Raw genomic sequence first — 17,604 nt, 5'->3', positions numbered from 1 at the left:
GCTATTGTAAACAGTGCCGCTATGAACATTGGGGCACATATGTCTTTTTTGATTATGGTTTTCTCAGGGTATATATGCCCAGTAGTGGAGTTGCTAGGTCAAATGGTAGATTATTCCTAGTTTTTTAAGGAATGTTCATACTGTTCTCCAAATGGCTGTGTCACTTTACACTCCCACCAACAGTGTAGGAAGGTTCCCTTTTCTCTACATCTTCTCTAGCATTTACCCTTTGTAGATTTTTTTGATGATGGTAATTCTGTACAGTCCTATATATTAGCTGATTTTAGGGTCCCAGTTACCATGCCTCATCCATCTACCCAGACAACTGATTGCATCTTACTGAGTTGCCTCAAAGATTATCATATGCCTGGGTCACTACTTATTGCCTGACATCATATCTTATGATAACTTTGGACTCTCTGATTGTTTGGGCCTCCCCCAATCCTTGCCTCACAAAAGTTATGGTTAATTCTGCCTCATTTATAGTTTTGGTTTGGCTCATGATATGATATGCTAAATGGTCCTAAAGGTAATCTATTTTCTAAATAGGAATAAAAGAAATTGCCTACTTAAAGAAAAATGTAAACTTGTAATAATAGAAAGACTCACTATGCATTATAAAATAAAATATTTTGGGGGAGAGAATGTTGATAACTTTAGCACTAGCAATTTATCCACAGAATCAATTCCAGTACTTGTCAAAATTCATTGCTTTTTAAAGTGCATGCTGTAAACATAAGATGTTAGAATTTTAACAGATTGCCATATCCTAATGTGGTTCAACAGAAGCAAAGGTAAAAAAAATCACAATCAGTGGAAGGAGACTGAGGGTAAAAGGCTACCTATATAAATGAGCATCTTTCTCTTTCCATGTTCCAACAGCTAACAGTTTACCTGCTTAGCTAAAGTTCTGTCTTATTTGTAAAACATTATTAGCCCATAACAAATGACTGGGTTTATATTTCATTCCTATAGTATGAATTTGCTTGTCATTGGCATTTAAACCCAAAGTCACTATTAATACTTTCATATATTAATACCTTTCAGCCAACATATTTATATATTTTAAAATTAGAATATTAATTAAAGAACAGCTGATGAATGTTATTCATTCCAGGTTCTAGAGGTAATAGATCAATATTTATATCTGAATCTATATCTACATAAGCATTCTTTATCTAGTTCTATGTTTATATTCAGTAAAACTAGAAAATGAATGTAATTACTCAATAGTCAGACAATGGGGAATACATTTATTGTTCAATAATACTAGAGGATCACTTGGAATTTTCCCATTTTTCTTTACCATTTTGAAGTTTAGATTTGGAAAGCATTTTAAATGATCTAAATAAATACCTGTCTATTCTTACATTACATTAAGTTGTATTACAATGCTCTGAATTACCTACTGCACTTTCTCTGTCCCTGAAAATCAGGAAATGGCCTTGGCCTTGTATTCACAACAAATGGAATCAAATGTCTGCATGTTGATGACTGAGAAACAATGAAACAAAGATAATCAATCAGATTAACTCTTATTGACTAAAATATTCTAATTGTTAATCAATGAAAAACAGCCCAAGAGGACAAACCTAAACTACAAGCCACAAGATGAGAAATGGACAATACCATTTATCATCTCATCCCTCCATGAAGAAAGACTTTATCACAGTGTTTTTCTAGACAACAATTTACAGTCCTTCAGGCAGACAGACTATAGAACCAAAGACAATCTCACAAAGTCTTTTCAAACTAAATATTTCCCTTCTCTAATGCAGCTTGGGTATTGGAATGTCTTGGAAGAAACTTGATTTTGAGAAGGAGAAAGCATGAATTTATAAATTGTCCAGCTAAAAGGAGTGGACTTTCCTTAATGATTCAAAAAGATAACTGCCAATACAGAGGAAAATGTTACTAGACTGTGAACCCTTTGAAAAGTCGGCAGGGGAGTGTAGCTGAAATTATCCCGGTGCCAATTACTCAGTGTGAGTTTGCACTTAATTAGCTCAAGCAAACATCCCTCTTTTTTTGTCCCCCTGTCCAAGTTAACTCACAACTTTCAATCTCCAGGGTGCAGTTTTGTTCATCCAGAGGATATCTCCGTAGATCCATCATGCACGCAGCTGTGGTTGTGATCCTGTCAGGGTGAGAGAGAGAAAAGAACATCGTAAAGATGGTGACTCTCATTTCCAGGCTTTCTAGCCCTGAATCATGCCTACTAGATGGCATCAAAGCTTTGTGATTAAAAAATTTTAAAGATAGGCAATGCTACTTTCTTAATTTGTTCCACCCTCTCCCTCCCATTCTGTATCCAAAACTCCGTTCTCTAAATCTGCATCTCCATTCATTACCTGGGATAGGTTCATCAGTACCATTTTTCTAGATTTCATATATAGGCTAGTAGAAGTTTCTATATAACACAGGCAGCCCAGCCTGGTGCTTTATCACAACATAGAGGGGTGGGATGAGGATGGGGAAGGAGGAGGGCTCAAGAGGCAAGAGATATATAGTTATGACTGATTTGTGGTGTTGTATGGCAGAAACCAACAAAACATTGTAAAGCAATTATCCTCCAATTAAAAAATTTAAAAAAGAAATATAGTAAAATGATCTAAAAAAATAAAAGTAAATAAAAGATAAAAATTGAAGACAGGCAGATTGAATTTGAGTCTTTGTTTGCTGCTCACTAGCCATGTGAGGTTGGGCTAGTTAATATATCTCCAGGAGCTTCAGTTCACCCATCAATCAAAACACCTACTGCATAGAATGGCTGTGAAGATTAAAAGAGATAATGGGTATGAAGCTCTCAACCCAGTGCTTCATACTTAGTAAGTGCCCCATGAAGGATGGCCATTATTATAGCTATAAATTATCCCACAGCCCTTCCTATATTCACTAGCATCCTAGCAATGTCTTTGTCAATATCTGCAGCATGGCTGGCTTTACAAGGAGGAGAACATCTATCTATGTTATGCATCAAAGCCTACCTCCCTCTCCTGCTACAACCTAATGATAAAACAGCAAAAGCAAAAAAACAACAAAATTTGTCCTTCATGACTTTTAATGCCTTGCACTGCCCACTATTAGAGAGATTTGTTAGATTCATCTCTGAGTCCCTGGCCCATAGCATATAGCCAGTAAAGAAATACTATCCTAGTGCTTACACCCTATTTACCAACTACAGTTTGGCTTATGTATTTATGCAGACCCAGGGATCCTGACTCTAGATATCCTACCTGGGTTTCCACGATCCCTCTGTTTTCTCACGGCTGGGCTAGTTTCGTGGACTGTGCTGAGTGTTTGAGAGGAACTGAAGTCTTAGGGCTAGTCCACTCACACATACATTTGATATCACTTTGGGACTGGCAAAATATTTTTCTCAAAAAAGTGAATTACCTTGTCCTCTTTTCACAAAATAAGGTGTAATAATGATTTTTTTAATTCAAAATTCAAACTTAATAATAAGCTTTCCTTTTAATCTTAAGGCCCAGGAGTTACAGCACTGGAAAATTCCCAAATATAAATAGAAGTCCAACTATATCTTCTTATGGGGGAACTTCTTTGTTAGAAGACTACTGCACACCGTGTTCTGAACCTAGCATGTTTACATTGATGATGCATCTTGGATTTGGTTCTATATTAGTAAATAATAAGCCATCTGTAAAAAATTTACTACAATGTATTGAGTTGTATGGAAATACCATCATTTATTTCCCTCACCACCCTCTAGTGGGTATTTATGTTGTTTAATATCATTTACTTTAATAAATAGAGGTGCTCTGAATATACTGGTATACTCTATGATACTTGAGTATGTTGACTGGCTATTTCTAGAAAGGGAATTGTTAGAAAAAAAGGTATATGCATTTAAAATTTTGCAACATTGCTGCTCATCAACAGTGTATGTAAATTTGAAAAAGTTCTTTTCATACCTGTGTTTTGTGAAGCTGTCAAGGCAAGTTATTGTTTTGGTGATTTGTGTTAAACTAACAGGCACCTTCTTCCTTAAAACAGTATTAGGCATAAACCTTAGACCATCCTAATTTTTCTTTGGGTTTCTTTGTGAAAGTTAAAAGTGAAGATTCTCTTTTAAGCCTCTCTTAGATAAAATGTTGGTCAGTTAATCAGATTTATTTGAGTATTAGGCAAGAGTAAAAGGAATTTTAAAGTTTAATTTAAAGAATTTCAAATGTTTTACATAAGTTGTGGTTGTATTCTAGAATTAGCACATAAAACGGTTTTAGTAGATTACTTTTGCTTTCTGCTCCCATAATCATGTGACTTGATTGATTTTTCTCATTTCACAATATATCATGAATAGCTTTCATTGTCTGAAAATACAATTCCACCACATTCTTTTTTGGTCTGCATAGTGGGGGCTTCCTTGGTGGCTCAGATGGTAGAGGATCTGGCTGCAATGCAGAAGACCAGGGTTTGATCCCTGGGGTGGGAAGATCCCCTGGAGGAGGAAATGGCAACCCACTCCAGTATTCTTGCTTGGAGAATTCCGTGGACAGAGGAGCCTGGGAAATATAGTTTATGGGGATGCAGAGAGTTGGATACAACTGATAAACTAACACTAAGTGTTTCAAACATCTTCAATAAGACAACATAATAAATATTTAAAAGCACTTAAAAACATCATCTCTCTACCATATTCTTTGTTTAACTGCTGCTTATGAATAAAAAGGATTGTGAAAATGTGAATGTTTTCTAGGAATTACTAAAGTGCAGCCATCCTTATGATCCTATGACTTAGCCAATTATTTTCAACCAGGAATTGTTTTTACCAACAGGGGACATTTGACAACATCTGGAGACAGCTTTGATTATCAGGCTTGGGGTGGAGGGTTGATACTGGTGTCTAGTGGGGGTATGACCAGGGATGCCAGCTAAACATCCTACAGCGTGCAGTACCGCCCCAACAATTAACAATGTTCCAAAATGTCAGTAGTGCCACAGTGGAAATACCCTGCTATAATGGTGCTTTCAAACATTTTTCCTCTAAGGAGACTTTTAACAAAATGGAAACTTACAGAGAACCTCAATATATAAAATACAAATGAAATAAGTGAAAGCCATATGTTGTTAATGCAGATTTATTATATAAGTTCAAATGTTGACATCTATCTTAATGTGAGCACACATGAAAGCAGGAATTATGATAAGAGTTATGGTCTTCAATCTTCCTCAGTGCCAGTTATGTTTGTTTTGTATTTTATTTGTGTGGTATTGAGAAAATCCTCACAAATATGGAAACACTTGCCTCTAAAATCTTACATGACCAGTCATGGGCTACCCCGAATTCAGAGAAAAAATGTCCATTTGCTTTGTAATCACCTGTATAATCAATGACACCTTTGCAGAGGTTTTAGATACATTCAAAGGCAATGGCACCCCACTCCAGTACTCTTTCCTGGAAAATCCATGGATGGAGGAGCCTGGTAAGCTGCAGTCCATGGGGTCGCTAAGAGTTGGACACAAAGAAGCGACTTCACTTTCATTTTTCACTTTCATGCATTGGAGAAGGAAATGGCAACCCACTCCAGTGTTCTTGCCTGGAGAATCCCAGGGACAGCACAGCCTGATGGGCTGCCCTCTATGGGGTCACACAGAGTCAGACATGACTGAAGCGACTTAGCAGCAGCAGCAGCAGCAGCAGTAGCATAGGTGGTTGATCTCTAATAGATACTTGCTGCTGCTGTACATAGTATTGAGGATGGAATGAACTGAGAAAGTAGCATTGACATATATACGTTATCATGTGTAAAACAGGTAGCTAGTGCAAAGCTACTGTGTATCACAAGGAGCCTAGCCTAGTGCTCTGTGATGATCTCTAGGGGGTGGGATGGGAGGAAGGGAAGGAAGGCTCAAGAGGGTGGGCATATATATATATATATATATATATGGTTTGTGTTGTTGTATGCAGAAACCAGCATAATATTGTAAAGCAATTTTCTTCCAGCTTAAAAAAATGGAAACTTTACTTGGTGTTCCATGCTCCGCATAAACTAACCTGGCAGCGCAAGTTGATATTATGATGGCCTAGAATGCATTAAAATGTGGCATAGGACACATTACAGTGTACATGCTTATAGTTTAAGATAAATGCAATATTTAAATAAAATTAAAATAAGATATGTGTGGAACAAAGCAACTTTGGGGATACTTAAGAACACTACATGAACCCCCTTGTCAGCTTTTCTAACTTAATTGACATCATTTTTCGACATGTCATATGGTTAGTTTACCACATCATATCAACATCAGGACAGGCTGAACCACTGATTCACACATTGTAAGGCTGTGGAGGTTTTACAAAGCAGTTTGAAATGCCAACAAAGCATTGTCAGTAAAATGAATAACATGTCTCATGCTTATGGGTACTACAGTTGTGAGTGATTAAAAAAAAAACCAAAAAACGAATTTTGAAAAGCATAATGGAATTGACCATTGCTATGTGTTATGATCAATCCATTCAGCAATCAATACATATGAGAATTTTTTTGATATCACATAGGAAATCTGTATACCACACCAGAACTCTACCTATAACCTGATGAGTTTTCAACTGTGATTGCTTGGGTGAGTTCATTTCTCCTGCCCCAAATCCCATTAAGATACCAAAGAGAACTAAGTCATCACAATTCAGAAAGAGGCGGTCAAGGCAGCTTCCAGAACTCGAGCTGTGCGAAATTCCTGACTTCCTCTACAGAGCACTGACATTAGTGGAACAACGTCCTTCTTCAAATCTAGATGTTCCAAATTTTGAATTCTCAAGAGGATTTCACTGGCTCAACTTGGATTATGTGCCAACACTCCCCAAATTATTGTTAAGGGCAGGAAAGAATGCTAGGCACAAACAAATGCTATCACCAGGGACCAGAAAGGGTCTCTCATCTAACAAGAGAGGAATTACTAAAACTCAGACAGGGACCCCTACACAAGCACGTACTCATAAATTCATGTTGTGACCCATAGAAATTTATGCAACAGAATGTCAGTCTCTGCTAATTTAAGAGTTTGGTATCTCTAGATTTTGTAATACATATGGCTAAGTGAGTTGACAATCCTGAGCTCTTTGTGAGAAAAATTACTCAGCGAGAATTCTCAGGAGCATCAACAAAACGATGTCATTTTGTTGGGCAGAGTGCTGTTCGGCTCTTGTCTTGGGTGTGAGGCAACAATGAACATCTTGAAAAATGACTGTTCTCTATGTTTCCATTTGTTTGCGATTGCTCAGCAGTGGTTAAGTCACCTCTACAACTAATTAACACATCCTCATGGAAATGTTCCCAACATTGTGGCTGAAGCAGTCTGATATTAAAAATCTTCTACGGAGTTAAAGGTGCCAAAGGTCACAAAACTGGATAGGTTGAGGGCTTTTGAAATTGAAGCATATTTTGAATTTTTTAAAATGTTCACACTTAATCATTCATTCTCAGTGTGTGAAGATATGACTATTGGCTATTGGCAAATGAAAGTACAATAGGGTAGAACCAGCAAAAGGCAAAAGTATCAAATGATTGTCTTTCTGAACTCAGACTTTCCAGAGGTACAGATTCGTGATGGCATAACACTCATCTGTCTTCTTTCAAAGACATTCAGAATGACTTACATTATAATCCAATTTATTGACATTTTGAAGGTTAGGTCAGAACACTATAATAGGCTGTTAGTTAAACTATGGCCCCATGATACTTTGGAATGAATGGAAATCATGTTGCTATAGTATTTATGTATTAATTTGTGTGCTGCATGCTCATTTACTCCAAGAATCACTGTAATCATAATTCATGTATATTTGATGTCCAAGAGCAACATGACTCTCATTGCTGATAAGACATCCAGGAAGTCCTGGTCCTTAAGTAGCTTAAAACCAAGCTACACACACACACACACACACATACACACACACACACACACACATACAAGCATGTATACATATATACATATGGAGTGTGAATTTTTGCAAGTAAGAATGGACACTTGAGTAAATGAATGAATTATGCTGAGATTTTCCTATAATCTTCAATCTTATAGGGAGGAGCTCCAGGTTTTAAACATGATCTCTGTAGAGTATAACTGTACAACTTAACATAATCTATATAAAAGGAGGCTTCCCAGGTGGCACTAGTGGTAAAAAACCCACCTGCCAGTGCAGGAGATGCTGGAGACTCGGGTTCAGTCCCTGGGTTGGGGAGATCCCCTGGAGGAGGGTATAGCAACCTACTCCAGTATTCTTGTCTGGAGAATCCCACAGACAGAGGAGCCTGGATGGCTGTAGTCCACAGGGTCGCAAAGAGTCAGACATGACTGAATTGACTTAACATGCACATATAAAATGAATATGAAAAAGTAAAGAGGAAAAAAGCCTGACAATTCTATTTCCTAATCATACTCCTAAGATTGTTGAGAGTGATAGTGAGTAGCAGTATAAGACTGATATCAGTATCCCTCTGTAAGTTTGTTTGGAGAATGTCCCATGGCTACCTCTGGCCTCTAGGCTGTACCCTTAGCCCATGTTAGATTCATCATCCAAAGAAACCAATGAAAGATGATGGATGGGTTAGCCTAAGTCATGACCAATGTGTGCATAGATTTTTTCCTGTAGCTAACACTGAGTTGTGTCCGACTCTTTGCAACCCCATGAATCGCAGCACGCCAGGCCTCCCTGTCCATCACCAACTCCCAGAGTTCACTCAAACTCACGTCCATCAAGTCAGTGATGCCATCCAGCCATCTCATCCTCTGTCATCCCCCTTTTCTCCTGCACCCATTCCCTCCCAGCATCAGAGTCTTTTCCAATGAATCAACTCTTTGCATGAGGTGGCCAGAGTACTGGAGTTTTAGCTTTAGCATCAGTCCTTCCAGAGAACACCCAGGGCTGATTTCCTTTAGAATGGACTGGTTGGATCTCCTTGCAGTCCAAGGGACTCTCAGGAGTCTTCTCCAACACCACAGTTCAAAAGCATCAATTCTTCGGTGCTCAGCCTTCTTCACAGTCCAACTCTCACATCCATACCTGACCACTGGAAAAACCATAGCCTTGACTAGACAGATCTTTGTTGGCAAAGTAATGTCTCTGCTTTTGAATATGCTATCTAGGTTGGTCATAACTTTTCTTCCAAGGAGCAGGCGTCTTTTAATTTCATGGCTGCAGTCACCATCTGCATAACTGGCACCAAATTTTGCTTTTGGTAAGCTATTATGTTTAGGAAAATACCTTGGTATTTAAAGGTGAAATCCTGAGAAAAAAAGACATGAATGATAAAGAAACAAAAGGAGGTAAACTGCTGTGAGATTTGTGAGGAATTTAGGTGTGGAAAAGCAACATGATGGAGTAGCAAAGCATTTTGTAAGACAGTATTCAACTTTAAGATTTTTACACTGCTATTATAATAAAATTTTTCTCTATTTACCTAAATAAAGGTTTTCCCCAATACTTCCCAGCCCAGTAAAGTCTTATGTAAATGTTTTATTTTCATTCTTGTAAAATGACTGAATTCCATATCTTGATAACATTCATGAAACAGTATTCTATAAATCAAATCAATTCAGCCAAACTGGAACTTCAAAGCCAGAGATGGTCAAATCAGAAAGCCCTTTGGGAAGCCTCAGCAACCCTGCAGAAGGTATTGGACTCCCACAAGTAATGGGTTGTGTGTTTAAACTACTTTTATTTAGATTTTAAGAGGCAGAGTGATCTTAGATAATACTATGTTAGAATCCTCCATGACAGGACTGTGCCAAGCACCATACTTACTGTATTAGTTACCTATTGCTCTTGCAACAAGTTACCGTAAATTTAGTAGTTTAAAACAGCACAGATCTATGCTCCTACATTCTAGAGATCTGAAGTTCTAAAATCAAGGTTTCAGTAGGGCTGTGTTCCCTCCGGAGGCTCTCCAGGAGAATCCATTTCCTTGCCTTTTCCAGCTTCTAGAGGCAGCTTTGCAGCCTTGGCTCAGGTCCCCTTCCTCCATCTTCCTCCATCACTTCAACGTCCGCTTTTGTCCTCACATCTCCTTCCCCACTGACTCTCCTGCCTTCCTTGTATAAGAACTCTTGTGATTACATTGGGCTCACCCCAGATAATCCAGGATAATCTTGCTTCAAAATCCTTATATGAATCCTGTCTGCAAAATCCCTGTTGAAACCTAAGGAAACGTATTTACAGGTGCTGAGAATTAGGACATAGACCTCTTTAGGGTGCTGTTATTCTGACTACCATATAAGCACTATTTAATTTATTATTTATGAAAGCCTGATTATGTTGATGCCATTTTATGCCAGTTTCAAAGATAAGGAAACTGATATCTGATGAGGTTAGAAAATGTTTCCAAGTTGACACAGTCTGTAAAGGCGATTCAAATTCAGATACTCTAGACCCAGGAGCTAAATTTTATTATATTTCCAGTTATTATATTCAGGTCAGATAAATCCAAGCAGAGAACAATTGGTTCAGTAAAATTTCTCCCATTAGCAGTAAAACATATTAAACAACTAAGAGTTGACCTTACTATATATTTTTAGTATTCATTTAGTTATCACTAATTTAGGGCATCTTTTAGCCACTCAATAATGGGTATAAAAATGATGGAAGACTTAGTAGGAATCAGGCAATACTGTAAGCATGGAAGCTTCAGCAGTTACAAATATCCAGCTGCACCTTTCTGCTGTCACAATTTTTTGTTGTTTTTCAATATGTCAGGTAGCAGAAGATAGAAGACAGAGCCTTTGTCTATTGATTTAATGAAATAGCTAAGGAGAACATGCTTATGTCTCAATTGGGACTACTAGCTCTGCCATTTTTCTAGAAATACAAATATATTACCTTAGACAAATGTATACATTATCACAAAAGCATGACAATCACTCAGGAAGGAGATGGTTCAATCCTACTCTTATTTGATTGGTGTGTTTGGTTAGCTTTTGGATGCCTTAAGTTTGTTGTATTCCACAAACAGAGGTATTATGTAAGTGAATATAGAATAGAACAGGCAAGAAGAAGAGGGTTATCTTATGAATAATCAAATTCAATGCTTGGTACATAATAATCTCTCAGTTAACCCTAACCAGGCTCCTCTGTCCATGGAATTCTCCAGGCAAGAATACTGGAGTGAGTAGTCATTCCATTCTCCAGGAACTGTTCCTGACCCAGGGATCAAACCTGGGTCTTGTGCATTGCAGGCAGATTCTTTACCATCTGAGCCACTAGGGAAGCCCCATTATTATTTTTAAATTGTATGCTTCTAAATACATTACATACATACATATAAGGTATTCATTGGAAGGACTAATGCTGAAGCTACAGCTCCAGTACTTTGGACACCTGATACCAGGAGATGACTCATTGGAAAAGACCCTGATACTGTGAAAGATTGAAGGCAAAAGGAGAAGGGGGTCAGCAGAGGATGAGATGGTTAGATAGCATCACCAACTCAATGGACAAGAATTTGAGCAAATTCCGGGAGATAGTGAAGGACAGGGGAGCCTGGTGTGCTGCAGTCCATGGTGTCTCTAAGAGTCAGACATGACTTAATGACTGTACAACAGGAATAATATGTAAAATTACTAACACAAGTACATTGTAAGATTAATGTAGGGTCATAGTAAAACAAAAGACTTCAGGTGGCTCAGTGGTAAAGAATCCACCTGTCAAGCAACAGATGTGGGTTAAATCCCTGGGTCAGGAAGATCTCTTGGAGAAGGAAATGGCAACCCACTCCAGTACTTTTGCCTGGGAAATCCCATGGACAGAGGAGCCTGATGGGCTATAATCCATGGTGTGGCAAAGAGTTGGATACGACTGAGTGATTAAACAACAATATAGTAAGACATCTGAAACAGAAAACTATACACAGAATAAAGATGACCCACAGTCTCATTGCCACAATCTGATTAGTAATTTCCTTTTTTCTAAGTATATTGTTTAATAAAGTTGAACTTACACTGTATTTAATCTTTACATTTACTGCTGTTTACTTAACCATTCTTCTCTTGGATGATGTCATTAAGTACTCTTTGGTGATGCTTTGAAGGCTTCCCTTGTGGCTCAGACAGTAAAGAATCTGCCTGCAATGTGGGGGATGCAGGTTTGATTCCTCAGTGGGGAAGATCCCCTGGAGAAAGAAATGGCAACCCACTCCAGTATTCTTGCCTAGGAAATCCCATGAACAGAGGAGCCTGGCTGGCTACAGTTCAAAGGGTCAGACATGACTGAGCAACTAACACTTTACTTTACTCACACTGTGTCAATAGCATTCTTGTTGCTCCTCTTATATTTTTCTTTTTTTGATTCTGCTTTCTTTTCTCCCTCCGTTTTGTACTTTTTGTGCTGAATGTTAATGACACTCTTCTCAGTGCAATCCCAAGCAGTCATTTTCAGGTAATTAGCTATATACCAAATGTTGTGTAAATGGGCTCATTTTTATTCATTTCTGTTGGGCCAGAGTGATTCATGAGCCACTTTGTGAATATGAAAAGCTGTTCATAAATCAGAGCAGCCTGGGGCAGGGGCAATAACAGAAAGTACTCAGAGGGCAATAGTAATTAATAGACCCTTGTCAAGGACCCAGTGATAATCTCAGTTATGTTTTACATAGATGTATTGCTGAATTCAAAATAGACTATTTTCCCAAATTATATCACTATATTCACATATCTGTGGAGTATAAAGGCATATGTTAAATTTCTACCATGCTTAATGTTTCCTAACAACAGTCAGTTGAGAGATGTGTTAGGTGGCAGAAAAAACAAGGTCACTTCTAAATTATAACACATTTTTTGTCATTATCTTAATAATCAGCAATATCTGTAGTGGACAAACTGTGAGCAATTAAAATAATAAGCCCTTAAATGGCAAGTGAAATGGACTTAGAAATTATAGTAAAAGTCAAATTCAAAGAAAACGTTTACTTTTGATGGAATGCCATGATTTGGTAATCAATAAGTGCAGGATAGTTAAATAAGGACTTAGAATTAGGAGATAAAGCAAATGGACTTTCACAGCTATTCATTTTTTTGGCTTATTTGCAAAACTGCTTTGTTGCTCTGCCACATGACAATTTCTCTCAGAACAAAGAATTGACACATTTAGTGAAAGGTAATCAAAGTAATTTCCAAATATTATTGAAGGAGTGAAATAAGATTTAAGAGCGATAGAACATTAAAATACTGCATTGTCTTAGGACAACGGCTTTTTGTAGAGGAGCAAAACAGAACCCCACTTAAATACAAGTAAGGCAATAGCATAAATTGTGGGAAATTTCCAGCTCCCCATGAGACTAAGAGAAGGGCTTGTGAAATCATTTTTTTTTCATTAAACAAGTAAACATTAAAAATATTTTAAAATTAGTAGGGAAATATTACTCTTAATATGACTACCAACAGCATTGTGGTATATATACTTTCATCGCCCCTTCCCAATGGCTGTGGGGCTTTTGTATGCTTGTAACTATGTTTAGGGTTCTCTCTTCTTCCCTTCGAATCTTAATATGTCAGGATTGCACATTTTTCAGTAGAAAACTACATCATCATGGACATTTAAGGGGTTTTCCATTTCATCAGTTTGCAAATATCTTCTCCCACCCTGCAGGTTGTTTCCGTGTTTCACTGATGGTTTCCTTTGCTGTGCAAAGCTTTTAAATTTGATTAGGTCAAACTTGTTTATTTTTGCTTTATTTATTTTTTTACCATGAGAGATTAATCTAAGAATATATTGCTATGATTTATGTCAGAGAATATTTTGCCTGTGTTTTCTTCTAGGAGTTTAATGGTGTCATGATTTATACTTAGGTCTTTAAACCATTTTGAGTTTATATTTTTTATATAGTGTTAGGTAATTTTCTAATTTCATTGATTTACATGTACCTGTCCAGCTTTCCCAGCACCACTTATGGGAGAGACTAGCTTTTCTCCACTTTATATTCTTGTATTCTTCTTGTAGATTAATCGGCTGTAGATATCTGGGTTTATTTCTGGGCTCTCTATTCTGTTTCATTGATCTGTATGGTATATACTAATACCACACTGTTTTGATTACTATAGCTTTGTAATAATGTCTGAAGTCCGGAAGGGTTATGCCTCTGGCTTTGTCCTTTTTATTCAAGATTGTTTTGACATTTTGGGTCTTTCATGGTTCTCTATATATTAGGATTATTAGTTCTAATTTTGTGGGTATTTTGATAGGTATTATTTTAAATCTATTGATTGGGTATGGGTAGAGTGGCCATTTTAACATTATTAATTCTTCCAATCCAAGAGTATGAAATGTCTTTCCATTTCTTTGAATCATCTTCAATTTCCTTTACTGATGTTTTATAGTTTTCCATGTATATGTCTTTCACCTCCTTGGTCAGGTTTATTCCTAAATTGTTGAAACAGGATAGATTTTGGTACTTGAAAGTGATATATAGTTCCTTATATATATATATATATATATATATGTGTGTGTGTGTGTGTGTGTGTGTGTGTATCATTCCTTATAAATGATATATATAGAGAAATATATATACATTTCTTATCATAACTATATATTTATTTGTTTGATAACTTGTTCTTGTGTGCTTCTTGAATAGATGGTAATACTGCAAGAGAAGTAACCTCACAATGAGCCATTTACCAATGTCCAAACCAGTGTCTAGCATAGAATTAATGTGTAAATTAATGATATTAATATGTAACTTAAGGAAGCAGTGAAATCATTACCTCCCTTGAGAAATCTGTATGCAGGTCAGGAAGCAAAGTTAGAACTGGACATGAAACAACAGACTGGTTCCAAATAGGAAAAGGAGTACGTCAAGAATGTATATTGTCACCCTGCTTATTTAACTTCTATGCAGAGTACATCATGAGAAACGCTGGACTGGAAGAAACACAAGCTGGAATCAAGATTGCCAGGAGAAATATCAATAACCTCAGATATGCAGATGACACCACCCCTATGGCAGAAACTGAAGAGGAGCTAAAAAGCCTCTTGATGAAAGTCAAAGAGGAGAGTGAAAAAGTTGGCTTAAAGCTCAACATTCAGAAAACAAAGATCTTGGCATCCGGTCCCATCACTTCATGGGAAGTAGATGGGGAAACAGTGGAAATAGTGTCAGACTTTATTTTTGGGGGCTCCAAAATCACTGCAGATGGTGAGTGCAGCCATGAAATTAAAAGACGCTTACTCCTTGGAAGAAAAGTTATGACCAACCTAGATAGCATATTCAGAAGCAGAGACATTACTTTGCCAACAAAGGTCTGTCTAGTCAAGGCTATGGTTTTTCCAGTGGTCATGTATGGATGTGAGAGTTGGACTGTGAAGAAGGCTGAGCACCAAAGAATTGATGCTTTTGAACTGTGGTGTTGGAGAAGACTCCTGAGAGTCCCTTGGACTGCAAGGAGATCCAACCAGTCCATTCTGAAGGAGATCAACCCTGGGATTTCTTTGGAAGGAATGATGCTAAAGCTGAAACTCCAGTACTTTGGCCACCTCATGCGAAGAGTTGACTCATTGGAAAAGACTCTGATGCTGGGAGGGATTGGGGACAGGAGGAGAAGGGGATGACAGAGGTTGAAATGGCTGGATGGCATCACAGACTCGATGGACGTGAGTCTGAGTGAACTCCGGCAGTTGGTGATGAACAGGGAGGCCTGGCGTGCTGCGATTCATAGGGTCGCAAAGAGTCGGATGCGACTGAGTGACTGAACTGAACTGAACTGAAAGAAGACAGAAAAAGAACAGTGTGCTGTGTTTATTAAAAAAAACTATGCCAGTGTTGCTTGGAATATAGATTTAAGATAAAGATCCATTTCCTCCACTGAATTCAGTTTATTACTAGAGATTATCTTGAGTGCATTTGCTAGGAAAACAACCACAGACTATTGTCAGTTAGGTAATTTCTAGGGTTATGAAGATGCTTGAACCACACTTAAACTAAGGCAGGTGTAAGCAAATTGTATAATTCCATGAATTACCTACATTTTAAGAGTAGTCGCCTTTTAAGTACAGAAAGTTTTAGTCCCTAGAAATTCAATAAATGTAAATTTCTTCTTATCTTTCCTTTTCCATCACCACCCCACAAAATAAAAATTAACAAAACAAAATCCCTCTAAATACACTTAATTCAGGAAGCATACATGAGCATATATATGGATTGTTGAAGTTAAAATATATTCTCCTAAACAAGGGAAATGATATATAGAGCTTTGCCTATGTTACATTAAACAAAGTAATTCCTGTCACCATTACTCTTGAGAATAATGAAATTCATTATGACCATTTTCAGGTTTATGGAAAACTGAGTGTTCCAATTAACTGTGGCAATTACGTACTCTGAACAAAGGCTGTTTTGTTACCTTGACCATTTAAATGAATAAACAAATGGTACAGTCTTATTATCCCTATTATAAACTGTGTAAATTAGAACTGCATTTTAGTAGAGACCATTATCCTACTGAGTAAACTCAAAATGCTACACCCAATAAATCTTGTATTTAAATTCTGATTATTTATTAAGAAAATATTGTGCAATAAACATATAAAACCTAATTTTGAATATTTCATATGTACAATAATATAGATTTAGACAACATGATGACTCATAGTAAACAATTCTTGAATTTTATATATTTTTAAATGTTTGAATGCAGTTTATTGGCTTACTATTTCTGAATTTTGTACTAATTAATTATCAATAACATAGTAAGTGGTGCATTTGAAAACATTCACAACTTTTAATATCACTTATGTAAATAGAAAATGAAAGTGTTAGTCACTCAGTCATGTCCAACTCTTTGTGACCCCACAAAGTGTAGCCCACTAGAAGGGGGCGACAGAGGATGAGATGGTTGGATGGCATCACCAACTCAATGGACATGAGTTTGAGCAAACACTAGAAGATAGTGAATGTACAGGGAAGCCTGGTGTTCTGCAGTCCATGGGGTCATAAAGAGTCGAATATGATTTAGCGACTGAACAACAAATGTAAATAGAAGATGGTATAAGTAACAGCTCCCTCTTAAGAATCATTTCTTAAATTTCACTTTCAAGTTTCCACAAATAAATTGCTATATTTAATAGATAAATTTAATGCACACTTAACAGTGCAAATAGAAATATCAGAGTGCAAAGAACAGTACTCGCCATCTTGCATATATATCTCTTCAGGTCTCCACAGTATCCCTCTGTGTTGGGAATTGTTTGGGGTTCAGAAGAAAAACCTGTTCTGTCAAAGGAGACAAATGTATTATGACCTTAGTTTTGTGTTTCTAAGTTTATTGTTGACCTGTGGCAAAAGTGTAGATCTGAATTTATAAGCACTCTATGTGTATCTGTATCTATAATTCAGAAAGGACTTTACCTCTCCTTTAGTAGAGAAAATTGTGAAAGATTTTGAAATGAACTCTGGTGGCTCAGATGATAAAGAATCTGCCTGCAATGCAGGAGACCTGGGTACCATCCCTGGGTTTGGAAGATTCCCTGGCAAAGGGAAAAGCTATCCACTCCAGTATTCTTGCCTGGAGAATTCCATGGGCAGATGAGCCTGGCAGGCTATAGCCCATCAGGTCAGAAAGAGTTGGTCATGACTGAGTGACTAACACTTGAAATGAATC

At 37.2% G+C, this 17,604-nt stretch overlaps 1 protein-coding gene across 1 annotated transcript in view; it reads right to left on the bottom strand.

The window, feature by feature from the left end:
- GABRB1 (gamma-aminobutyric acid type A receptor subunit beta1) overlaps positions 1-17,604 on the bottom strand; it is a 447,299-nt gene that overhangs the window by 119,575 nt on the left and 310,120 nt on the right. The window contains exon 5 of the mRNA XM_004009810.6: positions 2,055-2,137. Coding sequence (XP_004009859.1) covers positions 2,055-2,137 — 83 coding nt within the window. The remainder of the gene's footprint in view (positions 1-2,054; positions 2,138-17,604) is intronic.

Source organism: Ovis aries, chromosome 6 (assembly GCF_016772045.2).
Source record: "Ovis aries strain OAR_USU_Benz2616 breed Rambouillet chromosome 6, ARS-UI_Ramb_v3.0, whole genome shotgun sequence".
In the NCBI taxonomy this organism is placed as follows: domain Eukaryota; kingdom Metazoa; phylum Chordata; class Mammalia; order Artiodactyla; family Bovidae; genus Ovis; species Ovis aries.
This window is presented reverse-complemented; position numbering and strand designations above follow the sequence as displayed.